Source organism: Lagenorhynchus albirostris, chromosome 2 (genome assembly GCF_949774975.1).
Source record: "Lagenorhynchus albirostris chromosome 2, mLagAlb1.1, whole genome shotgun sequence".
Taxonomy (NCBI): Eukaryota; Metazoa; Chordata; class Mammalia; order Artiodactyla; family Delphinidae; genus Lagenorhynchus; species Lagenorhynchus albirostris.
This window is the reverse complement of record NC_083096.1, coordinates 47,451,785-47,465,747: the sequence shown is the minus strand read 5'-3', so window position 1 is coordinate 47,465,747 and position 13,963 is coordinate 47,451,785. Positions and strand designations below refer to the sequence as shown.

General features: G+C 44.0%; 2 protein-coding genes across 5 annotated transcripts in view; both read left to right on the top strand.

The window, feature by feature from the left end:
• Positions 1 to 13,525, top strand: part of NPL (N-acetylneuraminate pyruvate lyase) — a 49,478-nt gene extending 35,953 nt beyond the window's left edge. For 2 of the 4 annotated variants that reach the window (XM_060131972.1, XM_060131982.1), the window contains one exon: positions 1,079 to 2,493. In XM_060131972.1, coding sequence (XP_059987955.1) covers positions 1,079 to 1,263 — 185 coding nt within the window. In that variant the 3' untranslated portion in view covers positions 1,264 to 2,493. Of the gene's footprint in view, positions 1 to 1,078; positions 2,494 to 13,399 lie in introns of those variants that run through there. The other 2 variants (XM_060132001.1, XM_060131992.1) reach the window with 2 other exon arrangements.
• Positions 10,688 to 13,963, top strand: part of DHX9 (DExH-box helicase 9) — a 56,869-nt gene continuing 53,593 nt past the window's right edge. The window contains exons 1-2 of the mRNA XM_060131957.1: positions 10,688 to 10,829; positions 13,400 to 13,532. Of these exons, the coding sequence (XP_059987940.1) occupies positions 13,422 to 13,532 (111 nt within the window). The 5' untranslated portion in view covers positions 10,688 to 10,829; positions 13,400 to 13,421. The remainder of the gene's footprint in view (positions 10,830 to 13,399; positions 13,533 to 13,963) is intronic.

Genomic DNA, 13,963 nt, shown 5'->3' with positions numbered 1-13,963 from the left:
ATCTTCCTGTTCTTTATTTATATGCCCTTCTCTTAGCCTATGGCTTCTATTCTTACGTTTATCTCTGTGAAGCCTCTTTCAGAATTTTGTATCATCTTTTCTCAGGATGTAAAATTTGTCAGTTGTGCATTTGCTGTCTCTCATGCAGCTTCTTTTTCCTTGTGTGCTTTGTAATTTTTAACTCTGATTTCATCTTCAGAGACAGCTGTTTTCTGGAGAATCCATCGTACTCTAGGTTGTGAGTTGTCCCATCAAATGATTTTACATTTGCCTCTGCTAGGACACTATAGTTTCATCAGTTCTAACCAGTCTTTAGGTATATTTCTTAGTATGGTTCCTGTACCAAGCACACAATGCAAATACGGATCCAGCATTCATATATGGCACAGGCTTGGGATTTCATTTATATGATTTTTTTCCTTCCACACCCTGGCAGAAGTCATGCTTCCTTGCCTCTCAGACCAGTGGGCCAGTTTTTTTTTCTATTTCTTTTCATAGAAGGCTGGCTACCAGTTTTATATGGGGAGTTTAATTCCAGCTCTTTGCTGTGTACAGACTCAAGGCTTCATCTTGCATTCCTGCCCTAGTCTAAAACAGCAGCATTGAGTCATAAACTACCTTAAATAGTGCATTTCTCAGGTACTTCTTAGATTTGTTTGAACTAAATTGTGACCTAGTGACCAAGTCCTACATCATTCAATCCACAACAGTGTATCCCTGAATCAGATTATCCTCATGGACCACTGGCTTCGGCAACTCCTTACTACTCTGACCTCCTTATTCCTGATACTTCTCGTTCCTCCTTCTTGCTTCTGAGGTTGACTTTGAGTCTCACTTTGTTTTGTTTTACAGTTTGTCAATTTGTTAAAAAGTTTCCAGCATTTCTATATGTTTAAAGCAGGAATAGGGATTTCCTACATCTGCTCAGTCTGCCATATTGACAAGAAATGTTCCCATCTTTTAGTTCCACTTTATCCTGTTATAGTAATCACTGTAAGAATATGATCTCTTCTTTCGAGTGTTTGTGGCAAAGTGGACAGTGCCAGCCATGTTTCCTCATTTATATTTTCCTGTCTAGGTTTTGGAGTGTCGCAGACCAAAGCCGTCATGACTCTTGTCTCTGGGATTCCAATGGGCCCACCCCGGCTTCCACTACAGAAAGCCTCTAGGGAGTTTACTGATAATGCAGAAGCTAAACTGAAAAGCCTAGATTTCCTTTCTTTCACTGATTTAAAGGATGGAAACTTGGAAGCTTGTAGCTAGTGCCTCTCTATCAAATCAGGGTGTGTACGTTGAGATATAATCCACTTTGAATACTGCATTCATTTCTCAAAAACTTTTTAGATGAGTTTGAACTAAACTTTCCTAGCAAATGAAATCTTGCATCAATCAACAAGTATTTAAATACCTACTATGATCTTTTAAAAGTTTTAATTTATGAAGGGGCACAAACTCTAAAAGGAGTTATGAGCCCTAAGTCATTCAATATGTCACAGAATTTTGGTGGAGAAGTTTTTGCATAAATGGATAATATGGAATCAAGAGGAAAATTGTAATTGATTAATTCCATCTGCCTTTGGGAGCTCCCATTATCTTGATTTCTGGTTGTTAATCCTATTTTAAAGTTTTCTAATTTTAAACCACCATAATGTACTTTCATTTTAATAAATATTCATTTGGAATCTAGGAAAACTCTGAGCTATTGCATTTAGACAGACATGCTAACTTTAATGCCAGATTACAGTGAGACTCAACTATGCACAACTGTTAACAAACCAGTTCACTTGGCTGCTCAGTCTAACTCTAGAATATCTGCTTTCGGATTAATTGCGATGTCGCAGTTTTCCCCAAAAACATTGGGTTAGGTGAAGACTTGCTTCAGTTACTATAACTAAAGGGCCATTAGGGTGGTTTTCACATAACAAAGGAAAGGCCTTCCCCAAAGATGAATTCAAGTCTCTAATTGTTGCTATAGAGAACTTCTCAAAGTTTCAAAGAGCTCTCTGCTCTGGGCACCACAAACTTCCCCTTTCCTCACTGAGAAGAAAGTGTCCCTCAGCAGTGCCCTGAATTATTGGAAATGAAAGCCAGCATCCCTTCTGCCGTGAGCCCAGGGGCTACTTACTGTTATTTCCCAGTCACATTTTCACACAGTCACTTTTCAGTGATAAGAGATTTAGGGAGGACCTAAAGATTTAACTTTAACTTTCTCTACACACCTTCTTTACTTTTTTCTTTTTCTGGACTATATAACTGGCTGCTCAGTCTCCTCTCTAACAAACCCTGGTACATGCCTTCCAGTAACAAAGTGTACTGATGGTCAATCCTTAGTGATTTTAAACTGGACTATCCAGTCTAATAACTACCTAAGATTTTATTTTGTTTCTTATCTAATTAGTCTGCTCATTGGCAGAGGAAAAGTATTTGAAATTCATATCAGTTTACTCTATTTTTTAATTTTTAAAAATTAAAAAAGTGTTTGCAAAATGAGAATTTGAAATGATCAGTGGATTTAATTATCTTTGCTACCCTTCTCTTTATATCTCCTCACTCCTTTTTTGCCCAGGAATAAAACACACTGTTTTCTCATATTTCTCTCGCCTTTAGGAGTAAGGTATCTGAATTAGAAATTGAACCACGGTGGCTTATGTGAGCTTCTATTCTACCTCACTGAAACTTTTCTCTATAGCCGTTAATTTCCTGAAAGAAGAACAGTGAGGTTTTTATTAGTCTTTGGTTCTGAGGATGTCATATCCCTACTTAATGATACTAAAGCCAAATTAATTTTTCAGTGAAGATAAATATTGGATATCCACTAAGCAATGAACTCTGCTTTTCTTTTTTTGCTCTTCTGAAATTAGTGCTTAGAGGGCTTTTAACATGATTAATGAGATCTTGTGAACACAAAGTTAGTTAAACAAAATGACCAAGGGCTGAGTTTAGCTCTATGTATTTTAACATCCAACTCCGTAGAAACAAGGGACTTCTCTGGTGGCGCAGCGTTTGGGACTCCATGCTCCCAGTGCGGGGGACCTGGGTTCAATCCCTGGTCTGGGAACTGGATCCCACATGCATGCCGCAACTAAGGAGCCCGTGAGCCGCAAATAAGGAGCTGGCCTGCTGCAACTAAGACCCAGTGCAACCAATCAGGGAAGCACAAAAGAGAAAACCATTCTACAATTTAATACATACAGTGTCGTTAGTGGTTTTTTACAGTTTGCTTTTGAGGATAATCTACTGAATTTTTCTGCCAGTGACATTTCAGAGTGAAGTTGTCTTCAGGAGTAGACTTCCACAGAGAATCAAGAGTATAACAGTCCAATATATTTTACAGGTGATACCTGACAGTTTATGAGTAGCTGCAGATCACTTTTTTCTCCATTTTTTCCCCAAAGTCTTGGATGATGAACAGGAATCATGACTTTCACCACCACTATAGTGCTCATATAAAGTTTTAGCAGCTTTCAAAATGGAGTTAGGAGAATTCAGGCCAACAAGTTGGCCCAGAACGTATTTCTTTAGTGGTTCCCTTAGCCACCTGGTTACCTGGATGCGTTTGAACATATGGATGTGCCAGAAGCTCGGGAGTGGATACCCTCTGTTTAGGGTCCCTTAGTAAACAACACTTTAACACATCTTGAAGAAGGTATAAATGGAAAATAGGGAACGGTGTTTAGCAACGTCACTGGGAAGCCTGTGCAGAGTGCACCTAAACGCAAGTCACATCACACTAATTTGTTTGTGTTGGCCTTCTAGAGGAAGGAAAACCATTAGAAAACTTCCAGGTTTTTTTTTAAAAAAAAAAAAAAAAAAGAAACAAATGAATGTTATACAGCAGTGGGTTGCTAATAATGCCTTTAAACAAAGGTAAAATTTTGGAATATTATGAATTTATTGTTATCTTTGAATTTAGCGTTTAATGTCAAAACTACAGTAATGATGTGAAATATCTTATTTATCACAGTACTAAAAGCTGATTTTTAGCATCTTTTCCAAAGTGGAAATCTGAGATTAGTTCATTGGAGATGGTTGGAAGGTCGAAGTGATTTCAGGGACTGGTTTTGTTACTGAGTCCAACAGCACCTCTTAGCCAGTGTTATCCATAAGATTTCAGTCCAAGGAGTAGTAGAGAGTTGGGTTCAATATAGTATGAAATGGAAAACAGTATAACATGGTTTTGTGGGAGGCAGGGTTGGCCTTATGCTTCTATGTCTGACCTCAGGCTGTGTGGGTTCAAGTCCCAGCTCCACCACTTACTATCTGTGTGACTACAGCATTATGTTTTTAAATATAAATATTTATTTTATTATTTTATTTCATTTACTTTGGGCTGAGCTGGGTCTTTGTTGCTGCTCGGGAGCTTTCTCTAGTTGTGTCGAGTGGGGGCTACTCTTCATTGCGGTGCACGGGCTTCTCATTGCCTTGGCTTCTCTTGTTGTGGAGCACGGGCTCTAGGCACGCAGGCTCGGTAGTTGTGGCACACGGGCTCAGTAGTCGTGGCTCACAGGCTTAGTTGCTCCGCAGCCTGTGGGATCTTCCTGGACCAGGGCACGAACCCGTGTTCCCTGCATTGGCAGGTGGATTCTTAACCACTGCGCCACCAGGGAAGTCCCTACAACATGTTATTTAACTTCTCAGCCGTTCATTTATCTCATTGATAGCATGAGAATTATAATATCTATCTTCTGGGGTTATTATGAGGATTACACATATGAAGAAGGTCTCAGAATAGTGTCTGGCACATCTTAGGCACAGTGAAGTGTTAGTTATTGTTAGTTTTTATAGCTATCCAAGGCATTCAGTGTATGTTCTTTATACAACAGAGAGAAGCATTACATTGCTGCTAAACCTTTTAACTCAATAGGTGCCAAAGTAAAGTCGAAAATGATATGAAACCCAAGAATTGAAATTTGCATTTATTATTACTGGAGTCCAGATCATAGGGCCACCCTCAGATTTTTTCGTAGGTTGGGAATTTCTGACTGTGCTTCTAACAGCAGAGGATGGGGAATGGAAAATATCTGTGGGTTCTTGAATGATCCATGTATCACTATTTGGAACAAACAAAATGAGAGAATGACTTTTGCTAAGTGATTTCAGAGGAACAAGCAGGTCAAAGAGGCATAGATGAAAAAAGTCATCATCATTGAAAGATTTGAAGTATTTATGTGTGTATGGGATAGGAAGGTATGTGACATGACTTTTTGTTTTAAAAATGACACTCTTGAAGCAGTGTGATGAGTAGATTGGAAGACAGACTGGGAACAGGTAAACCGTTAGGTGGCCTATTGTGATAGGTAACCAATGGTGGAGCCACTAAGGAAGTGGCAGCAGGGATGGAGGGGAGGGAATGGAACGAAAAATATTTAGAAAGAATCAACAGAACCTAGATATGGAAGATACAGTTGGCCCTCTGTATGCATGGGTTCCACATCCAAGGATTCAACCAACTACAGAAGGGAAATATTAAAAAAAAAAAAAAAAAAATTCCAAAAGGTTCCAAAAAGCAAAACTTGAATATGCCTCATACTGGTAACTATTTACATAACATTTACATTGTAGGTATTATAAGAAATCTAGAGATGATTTAAAGTATACAGGAGGATATCCTGTAGGTTATATGCAAACACTATGCCATTTTATTTAAGGAACTTGAGCATCTGTGTATTTTGGTATCTGCAAGGGTCCTGGGACCAATCCCCTGTGGATACTGAGGGACGATTGTGCTTGCATTTGTTCTTTATTTCATGTAACAAATCACCCCTAAACTTAGCAGCTTAAACCTGGAAACATTTATGAATTCACACAATTTCTGAGGGTTGGGAACGAGGAGCAGCTTAACTGGGTGGTTGTGGCACAGAGTTTGTCAGAAGGTTGCAGTCAAGCTATCGGCTAGAGCTTTACTCATCTCAAGGTTCAATTGGAGCTGGAGAACCTGCTTCTAGATTCACTTACCTGTAGTTGTGGGCAGACCTCTGTTCCTTGCTGGCTCTTGGCCAGAGGCTTCAGTTTCTCACAACATTATGGCAGCTTCTTCACCCAGAAAGGGAGATCTGAGAGAGAGATCCACGAGAGAGAGAGAGAGAGAGATGGCACACAAGTGAGCCAGAGCTCAAAATAGAAGCCACAGTCTTTTAAAGCAATCTCAGAAGTAGCCTACCATCCCCTTCTGTATGCTATTAGTCAAAAAGGACAACCCTAGGACAATGTAGGATGGGACTACACAGGGAATGAATTCCAGGAGGAGAGGATCATTGTTGGCCATGTTGAAGGTTGCCTACCACCATAATAAAAGAATCAGAATTGACACCCAGGAATCAAAGCCTGTGGGACATCATGTAGAGAGGCCCACCAAGCGTTTATGTATATTGATCTGGAGTTCAAAAGGTTTGGATAGGAGATAGAGGTTTAGAGGGTATCAACACATAGATAGTAGTTGAAACCATGGGAAGAATAAGATTGTCCAGGCAGAGCATATATAGAGTGCTAAGAACAGAAACTGGGCATGATTGGCATTTGGTGTGCTTACAGAGGAAGTTGCATAGGAGTCTGAGATGGACTGATCGGAGACAAGAGAGCAGAGCTGTGCTCGGAGGAACTCCAAAGTCCTCAAATGTGAGGGGTGGTGATGCTCAGAGAAGATTTGCTTCAGGAGTCTTATCCTTAGAGGAGAATGCAAAGCTCAGAGGAAAATGGGCAGCTGGCAAATGTCACCAGTCCCAAAGGACCAGGGTCTCCCAGCCACCGCTGAAGTCCTCTTTGAAGCGTGGAAAGCCCTGGAACCTCAGCAGTTGGGTACTATGTAGGTTCCATTCCCAACGACCTTGTTGCTCGGGACACAGACCCTAGGGCAGCTCAGAAGCAGCACAACTCACCATCGACTTCCCAAGCTGCAGGGCAGGAGGCTGGAGCTGGAAGACCAGCATCCACCCCCCCCCCCCCCGGCTCAAGGGAAGGGAAGACTAAACCCAGGGCAGCTGAAGGACCTGCCCAGACCAAGGCCAGTGGTGAGCTGGTAAATGGTTAACAACTGGCTCTGGCAGAGGATGCGGGGGAAAGGGCCCAGACTTGTAGCATTTGCCTATTTCTATGGTTAGATACTCCCACCATGGGATGAGGATCAAGATGGCAGAGTAAGAGGATATGGAGCTTACCTCCCCCTATAAATACATCAAAAACACATCTACGTGTGGAAAAAGTCTCACAGAAAACTAACCGGAAACTGGCAGAAGAACTCCTGTGCAGCTAAGGCTGCAAGAAAGATTCCCATGTAATCAGGTAGTGTTACCGAGTCCGAGCTCGGTGCTGAGGCAAGGAATACATAAAGTCGGCAGACCAAGAAGAAGGCCGACTAGTGTCTCAAAAAACCATCTTATCGGGGTCCGGATGCCAGTTTCTTTTATAGAACAGAGACGGGGAGGAGGTGAGGAAGTAAAGTAAAAAGGCCACAAGTTTTGCAAATATCCCCTGGAATGGCCAGCCTCGGGGAGGGGATGTGTTAATTTCTTCTTTCTCGCAGCCATTCACAGGTGGACAGGGTCGGGATGTTTCCCTGAACAAAGGCACTTTGTTTTAACATTCAGGCAGAGGGGCAGGGTTCCCTGAGGCAGGCCATTGTATAGACAGTATCCTTTTAGTGAACAATTAGCAACAAAAAGCAAACGTTAAAGTAAAGAAGCAGGGCCTCTCGGGTGGCTCAGCCTGCTGATGCAGGGGACGCGGGTTCGTGCCCAGTCTGGGAGGATCCCACATGCCACAGAGTGGCTAGGCCCGTGAGCCATGGCTGCTGAGCCTGCGCGTCCGGAGCCTGTGCTCCGCAACGGGAGAGGCCACAACAGTGAGAGGCCCGCGTACTGCAAAAAATAAAATAATAATAATAATAAATAAAGTAAAGAAGCAGATCCAACATGGAGTCAGGGTTGGCTCTTCCCTGTTACAGTAGGATGGGAAGAAAGGCATCGGGTGGAGACCTGTGACTTTGGGAGGGGACTAAGGAAAAGGGGTATCGCACAGGTGGACACTAGCCCTGAGGAGTGATCAGGTTGAGCCACACACTGGGCATTCGAGTCCTGGGGTCCTACGCAGAAGGATAAGCCCCTTCGGCTGCTTGGAGGACCACTGGGACAGATTAAAAAGGCTGGAGGAGCCTAGACTCCACTTGTGAGGAGTGCGTAGGTGCTGGTTTGCCATCAGACACGGTGGAGAGAGGTCTGCCCTAGCGGCTGCCTCCTTGCTATGCTCCCCAGTCTGAGCTAAGAGAACACCCTGGCCCCACTTATTCCACACCACAGCTTGGCAATGGACCTAGGGCAGCCAGGACCTGGGAAAAGACTTGATCTAGGGATGCCTAGGTAACCCAGGGGCCTGGGGTGTGGTCCAGGAGGGGCAGCAGTGGCCATTGTTGGCACTCACTCAAACAGCACCACAGAAGCAGTCCAGACTTCTCATGGCAGCCCAGCCACTTAAACCACTATGACCCTCAGTCCCAGCCTGGTGAATGCGCTGGCCCCAACCACTCCATACCGTAACTTTGCATTAGATGTGGGGTGGCCACAACTGGGGAAAAGACATGACTTTGGGCTGCTTCTGAGCAGAGCTGTAGATGCCTACAAAGGCAGCACATTGAACATCTGTAAGCACACGAGCCCCATTTACTTCACCACTCCCCTCCTTTGAGGCAAAGGCTTCAGTGCCGGGAGGAGTAAAAACATACACTTAAAGAGAACAAAGCCAGCCTGAGTCTGACCCTCAGGGCTCTGGCTCCAGCAACTGGGAGCAGAGCCCGCCCCTGACAGTGTGGTGACAGCCACTGAACAGAGAGGAAGTCCCACCTCACACCGTGCACAGGCTCTAGCTCCTCCAGCACCAGTCACACCCCCTATCAAGGTGATAGTGGCCAGCACACCCTGAGAAAAGATGTGGCTGGTGTCCGCATGAAATCCAGTCCTCACACCAGAGACACTGGGCAAACAGCCTACATAGGGATGCTCCCACATAAAAACACCTATTCAAGACTACAACAGTTAACTGTTTTCACCTAAATTCATAAAGACAGAGAAAGTTAAGTAAAATGAAAAGACGGAGGAACTACTCTCCGTAAGGCCAACTGGCCCGAGGCAGGGGAAGACTATCAGATTAACAGGTTGCATCAGACCGAATTCTCCGGACCACCCAGTTCCAGAAACTGCCCTGGAGACATTCCGGACCACCCAGTTCCAGAAACTGACCTGGGGACTTTGAACCCGGCCCAGCCTTCCCGCCTTTCGAGGGGCGGGACCAACGGTCCCCCAGGATACCCGAAAAGACCACCAAATAAGGAATACCCTGCGCCCTCCCAGATTCACCACAGCTCTTTCCCTTCTTCCCCTATAAAATCTTGCCCAACCCTCTCCCGGGTGCGACTTCTCTGGCCCCTTTCTCTCGGACCAGGGAACCTCGCCCTGGAGCGCTCCCTAATAAAGCTCACTTGAAGCTTTCCTCCGTTTCGCGGTGCCGTTTGTTAAGATCCGACCTTACACTCTCAATTGAAAGAGCAACAGAAAACCCCAGAAAAAATAATGAAACATATAATCAGTCTACCAGACAATGAATTCAAAAAGTTGGTAATAAAAATGCTGTGTTCATTATCTGCTACAAAACACTTGCAATTCACTTATGCTAGTTGGGTTTCACTTATCATAAAAAAAAAAAACCTGCTGCTTTAAGCACCCTGGAAGGGGACAAAGAAACAAAAGATTAACATGTTTCCCCGAATGATTTTGTTCCTATTTGAAGAGAGCAAACACATGGAGAAAATAAAAGAATGAGTAATGCTCGAGAATGCTGTGTTATTCTGATCATGGGAGCAACAGAGTTTTAAAGGGATTAATCACAGTAAGCTAGAAGAGTTGGGAAAAAACGTAGTGAAAGAGGTGAAATATGAGGATGATAGGTGTGATGGGGCCTGATAATTGATTAGCCTGGATTCTGTGGAACAACCCCAGGTGAAATATTTTGTATTGTTGCCTCCGTGGGAAGCACTAGAGTTCAAAAAACTTAAGTGACTACTACAATCGTTAAGAATCCAGTTTATTCCAAAGACTCTGAAGACAAGAGGCTATCCAATGTGAGCAAAAACAACCTTGCAGTTTTTGTCTATTCACTAAACTAGTTTTTACTGAGCACTGGATGTACCAAGCACTGCAGCGAGCTAGCCAGGCAGGGTTCCTGCCTTCACTGAGCTTATGTCTTTCAGGAGACGTTCACGTTAGAGTATCTGACTTACTCCACCACCACCTACTGAACACCTATTGTGTGCCACATACACATGATAAGCTCCCTTCACATGCCATCCTGTTCAATTGCCTCAACAACCCTATAAAGTTAGCACCTGAGATTTCCAGTTCTGTCTTCGAAGGGCACCTCATCTATCACAGGTCCCTATGACAGAAGCTGCAAAACATTTTGCTGCATTAAAATGCTACAGGTCCCCAACTCGCAAAAAACTTTCAAAAGTAGGTATTGCACTACAGGAAGAAGCAGGGCTGGGGCGCCCGGGGCCAGGCGCAGCGGATCTCCCAGCCGACGAGACTCTACCAGCAGCTTGGTAGCTGCAGCCCCGCCCCTCCCTCTAGGCGCCCTTTGTCCCAGGCTCGCTTTCTGCGCATGCTTAGCGCACTGACCCCGCCCTCCTTGGCGCCGCGACCGGAGCCATTTCGCCGCCGCCGCCGCCGCTGCTGCCTCTGACTCCGTGCGTGTGGGTTTGCGTTCGCTGTGTGTCCGTTGCTAAGGCCGAAGCCACGGACGGTCCTAAGAGGCCTGTGCTCTCGGGTACCAGGAAGCGGACGCCGGTAAGGGAAAGACGTCCTTGTCACTCGTTGGGCCCCGCGGCTGTGCCGCCTGGCTTTGTTGCCAGGCGCGGGCGGCGGGGGCGGGGAGGGGGAGGGGAGCCGCCCCGCCGGGTTCCCGGATTGCGCGTTGCGTGCTGCTGGCCGCGCCGCGCTTGCGCTGTTCGGGGCCGCGAGGTGGCCCCCGGTTCTCCGCGCAGCTGGTCACGGTCACGGCTCCGGAGCAATCAGACCCCACTTCCTCCTCCGCGTTGCTCGCGGCGGTGGCGCTGTCGCCACAGAGTGAAAGGGGGTGAATCGTCTGAGGGTGAGCCCGTCGAGGCGCCACCCACGCCTAGGGCCCATGCCACAAATACTGGGTGCTGTCCTGCGGGTGCTGTGGACAGAGTAAACAGGTTAGGCACAGTCCTTGCCCTTCCCTCCCAGAGGTTGCGGTCGTGGCGCGGGGGTGGCAGTAGGGAAACAAATGTCTGCAGGTTTCGGTAAAAAGATCATGAGGAATTAGTGTAAAGGGAGGGAGCTACTTTAGATAGGGTGGCAAGGGCAGGCTTTTCGGAAGAGGTAGACCTCTGAGCCGTTATCTCGGCCATCGGGCGGAGAATGCGTCAGCTATGAAGACGCGGAGGAAAAGCAGAACTGCAGAGGCAGAAGGGATTAGTTAGTGTTTACTGGTAGGGATTGGAAAGAAACTGAAAGAAGGCCATGTGATTGGGGTGTGGTGAGAATTTAAGAGAAGAATGGATTTAGGGGTAGCCAGAGTGGAAATGGGAATTATTTAGGACGTTCTTGCCGTACTCCAGGTGGGCAGTAGTGGTAGCAGGGAGAAGGGAGAGAAGCGAATGGATTGGAGACATGTTTTGGAGGCAGAAGTGCGCAGTAAATCAGTAGTAGATCAGGACTACCTGGCTTGGAATTCTGGGTCCCCCAGTTAGGAGCTCTGTCTCCCGGGGCAGGTTATTCTTTGGCTCAGTTTACTCACCTGTAAAAAGGGAATAATAGTGATGTTTATCTATACAGTGTTGTAAGGGTTAAGTAAAAAAGTTCACATAGATGCTCCTTTAAGGATACCGACTGGCACATAATAAGGGCTCTACAAGGGATAGCTATGGAGGATCTTGAGGGACTGGGAAATTCCCACATGGTGACGTGAGTAACTTGGTGGATGTAGGTGCCATTTAGGGAGATGGGAACACTGGGATTGGCGGGAAGAGGAACAGGTTTGGGAGGAAATTTAAAATTCTGTTTGAGATCCGAAGTTAGCATTCAGATGGGTCCGTTAGTGCTGCAGTTGGATGAGCTTCATTTTGGAGCTTAAAGAGAAAAGACTGAACTTTCAATATATATTTGGGCATCATTAGCATATAGTTGATATTTAATATTATGGAGTTAGAAGAGACTACCGAGGGAGGAAGGAATTTGATAGTGTAGTCCTTCATATTTCATGCTACTCATTCACGCTGAGGGCTTGTTTTTTAATTATTCATGGTTGGAATTTGTAGATAGACATCATCAGCGTTCCACAGCTTTTCATTAATAGAATGTCCCCAGGGTTAACCTATGACTACAGAATAAATTTTTTATACTAGGGTGAGGTTGGATGACACAAGGCTTAGGTGCTAACAAAATGCACTACACATTAACAGAAGACAGAGACAATGCTCTAGCAGTGGGGTTTCTTCTCACATCACAGCAAACTAAATTCGTAGCATATTTTCTCTGGTTCTTAATTTACTCTCAGATACCTTGCTTGTAACTCAGACTCAGGCTCCATATCTTTTGCTATCTTATAACCTGGAGTAGAGGGAGAATGGCAACAAGTATGGTATGTTGCACTTCAAAAAGACATAATATTCTCAAATTTTAATGAATAACAAGGCCTAAAGGAGAGATTTGGCACAGGATATTTAAGTTCATTGATTACTGTTTCCAGTTTAAGTGCTGTATTTGGACTTCCTAACATATTGCCTACAACTTTGAGGGCAGTCTGTTACGAGACATAATCCAAATGATGATAAACTATTGGATTTATATATAAAATGATTGATGACCATTTCTTAATACAGTAGTTTGGGTTTGAATTTAGACCTCCACAGTGGATAACTTAGAAAAGTTACTAAAACTTTCTATGCCCTAGTTTCTTTCTCTGTAAAAAGATGATATAGTAGGATCTACTGTGTATAATGTTATCTACCATTGTTGTAAGGATTAAATTAGTTAAAACACATAAAGTGCCTTTTGTAAAAAGTAGGACGTTCCATAAAATGTCTTTCAAGAAAAGATAAAAACTACTTGTAGTTACCTGAAGATAACGCTTGGGGGGATATGTCTTTTCCAGTCTTGATTTACTTATGCATACTTTTTGTGTAGTTCAGATCATACTTTAGTATCCTGCTTTTTCTTATAACATGTCGTAGACTTTCCAGTTATGTCATTAAAATTTCTTCATAGGCAGTGTTAATAGCAGCATGATAGAATATCCTGTACTTAAGCTAGATTTTCAGTAAATTCCAGGTTGGTAATTTCCAGTGTTTGTTCTTATAAATAATGCTGTTTTTAACTAACTTGTTTCTTAGGTCTGAAGAAGACACTTGAATCATGGGTGATGTTAAAAATTTTCTGTATGCCTGGTGTGGCAAAAGGAAGATGACCCCAACCTATGAAATTAGAGCAGTGGGGAACAAAAACAGGCAGAAATTCATGTGTGAGGTACTAAAAAAATACAGTTTACATTTATGTGACTTTTGAGGTTTATTTTATTATTAAAAGAACCATGTTTTCTGTTTGAAAATGTTAATGTGTTGTACGTTGGGGAATCTTCTTTACTGTGACTTGCTTGTTATGTCTACTTCATTATGAATCATTTTCAAGTGAGCATAACTGTTTTTTGGGTTTTTTGTGGCTGCACCACGCAGTTTGTGGGATCTTAGTTCCCCGAGCAGGGATTAAACCTGGGCCCCCTGGCAGTGATAGTGCAGAGTCCTAACCACTGGACCTCCAGAGAATTCCCTGAGCATTACTTTTAAAACAATCTGATACGTAAATTATTCTAATTAGAACGTGAAGCTTCCACAGCTTCCACAGTACCAGTAGTGCAGATTAGAAAAGTTGGACCAACGGTTTGTAGTTTTACTAGTTCC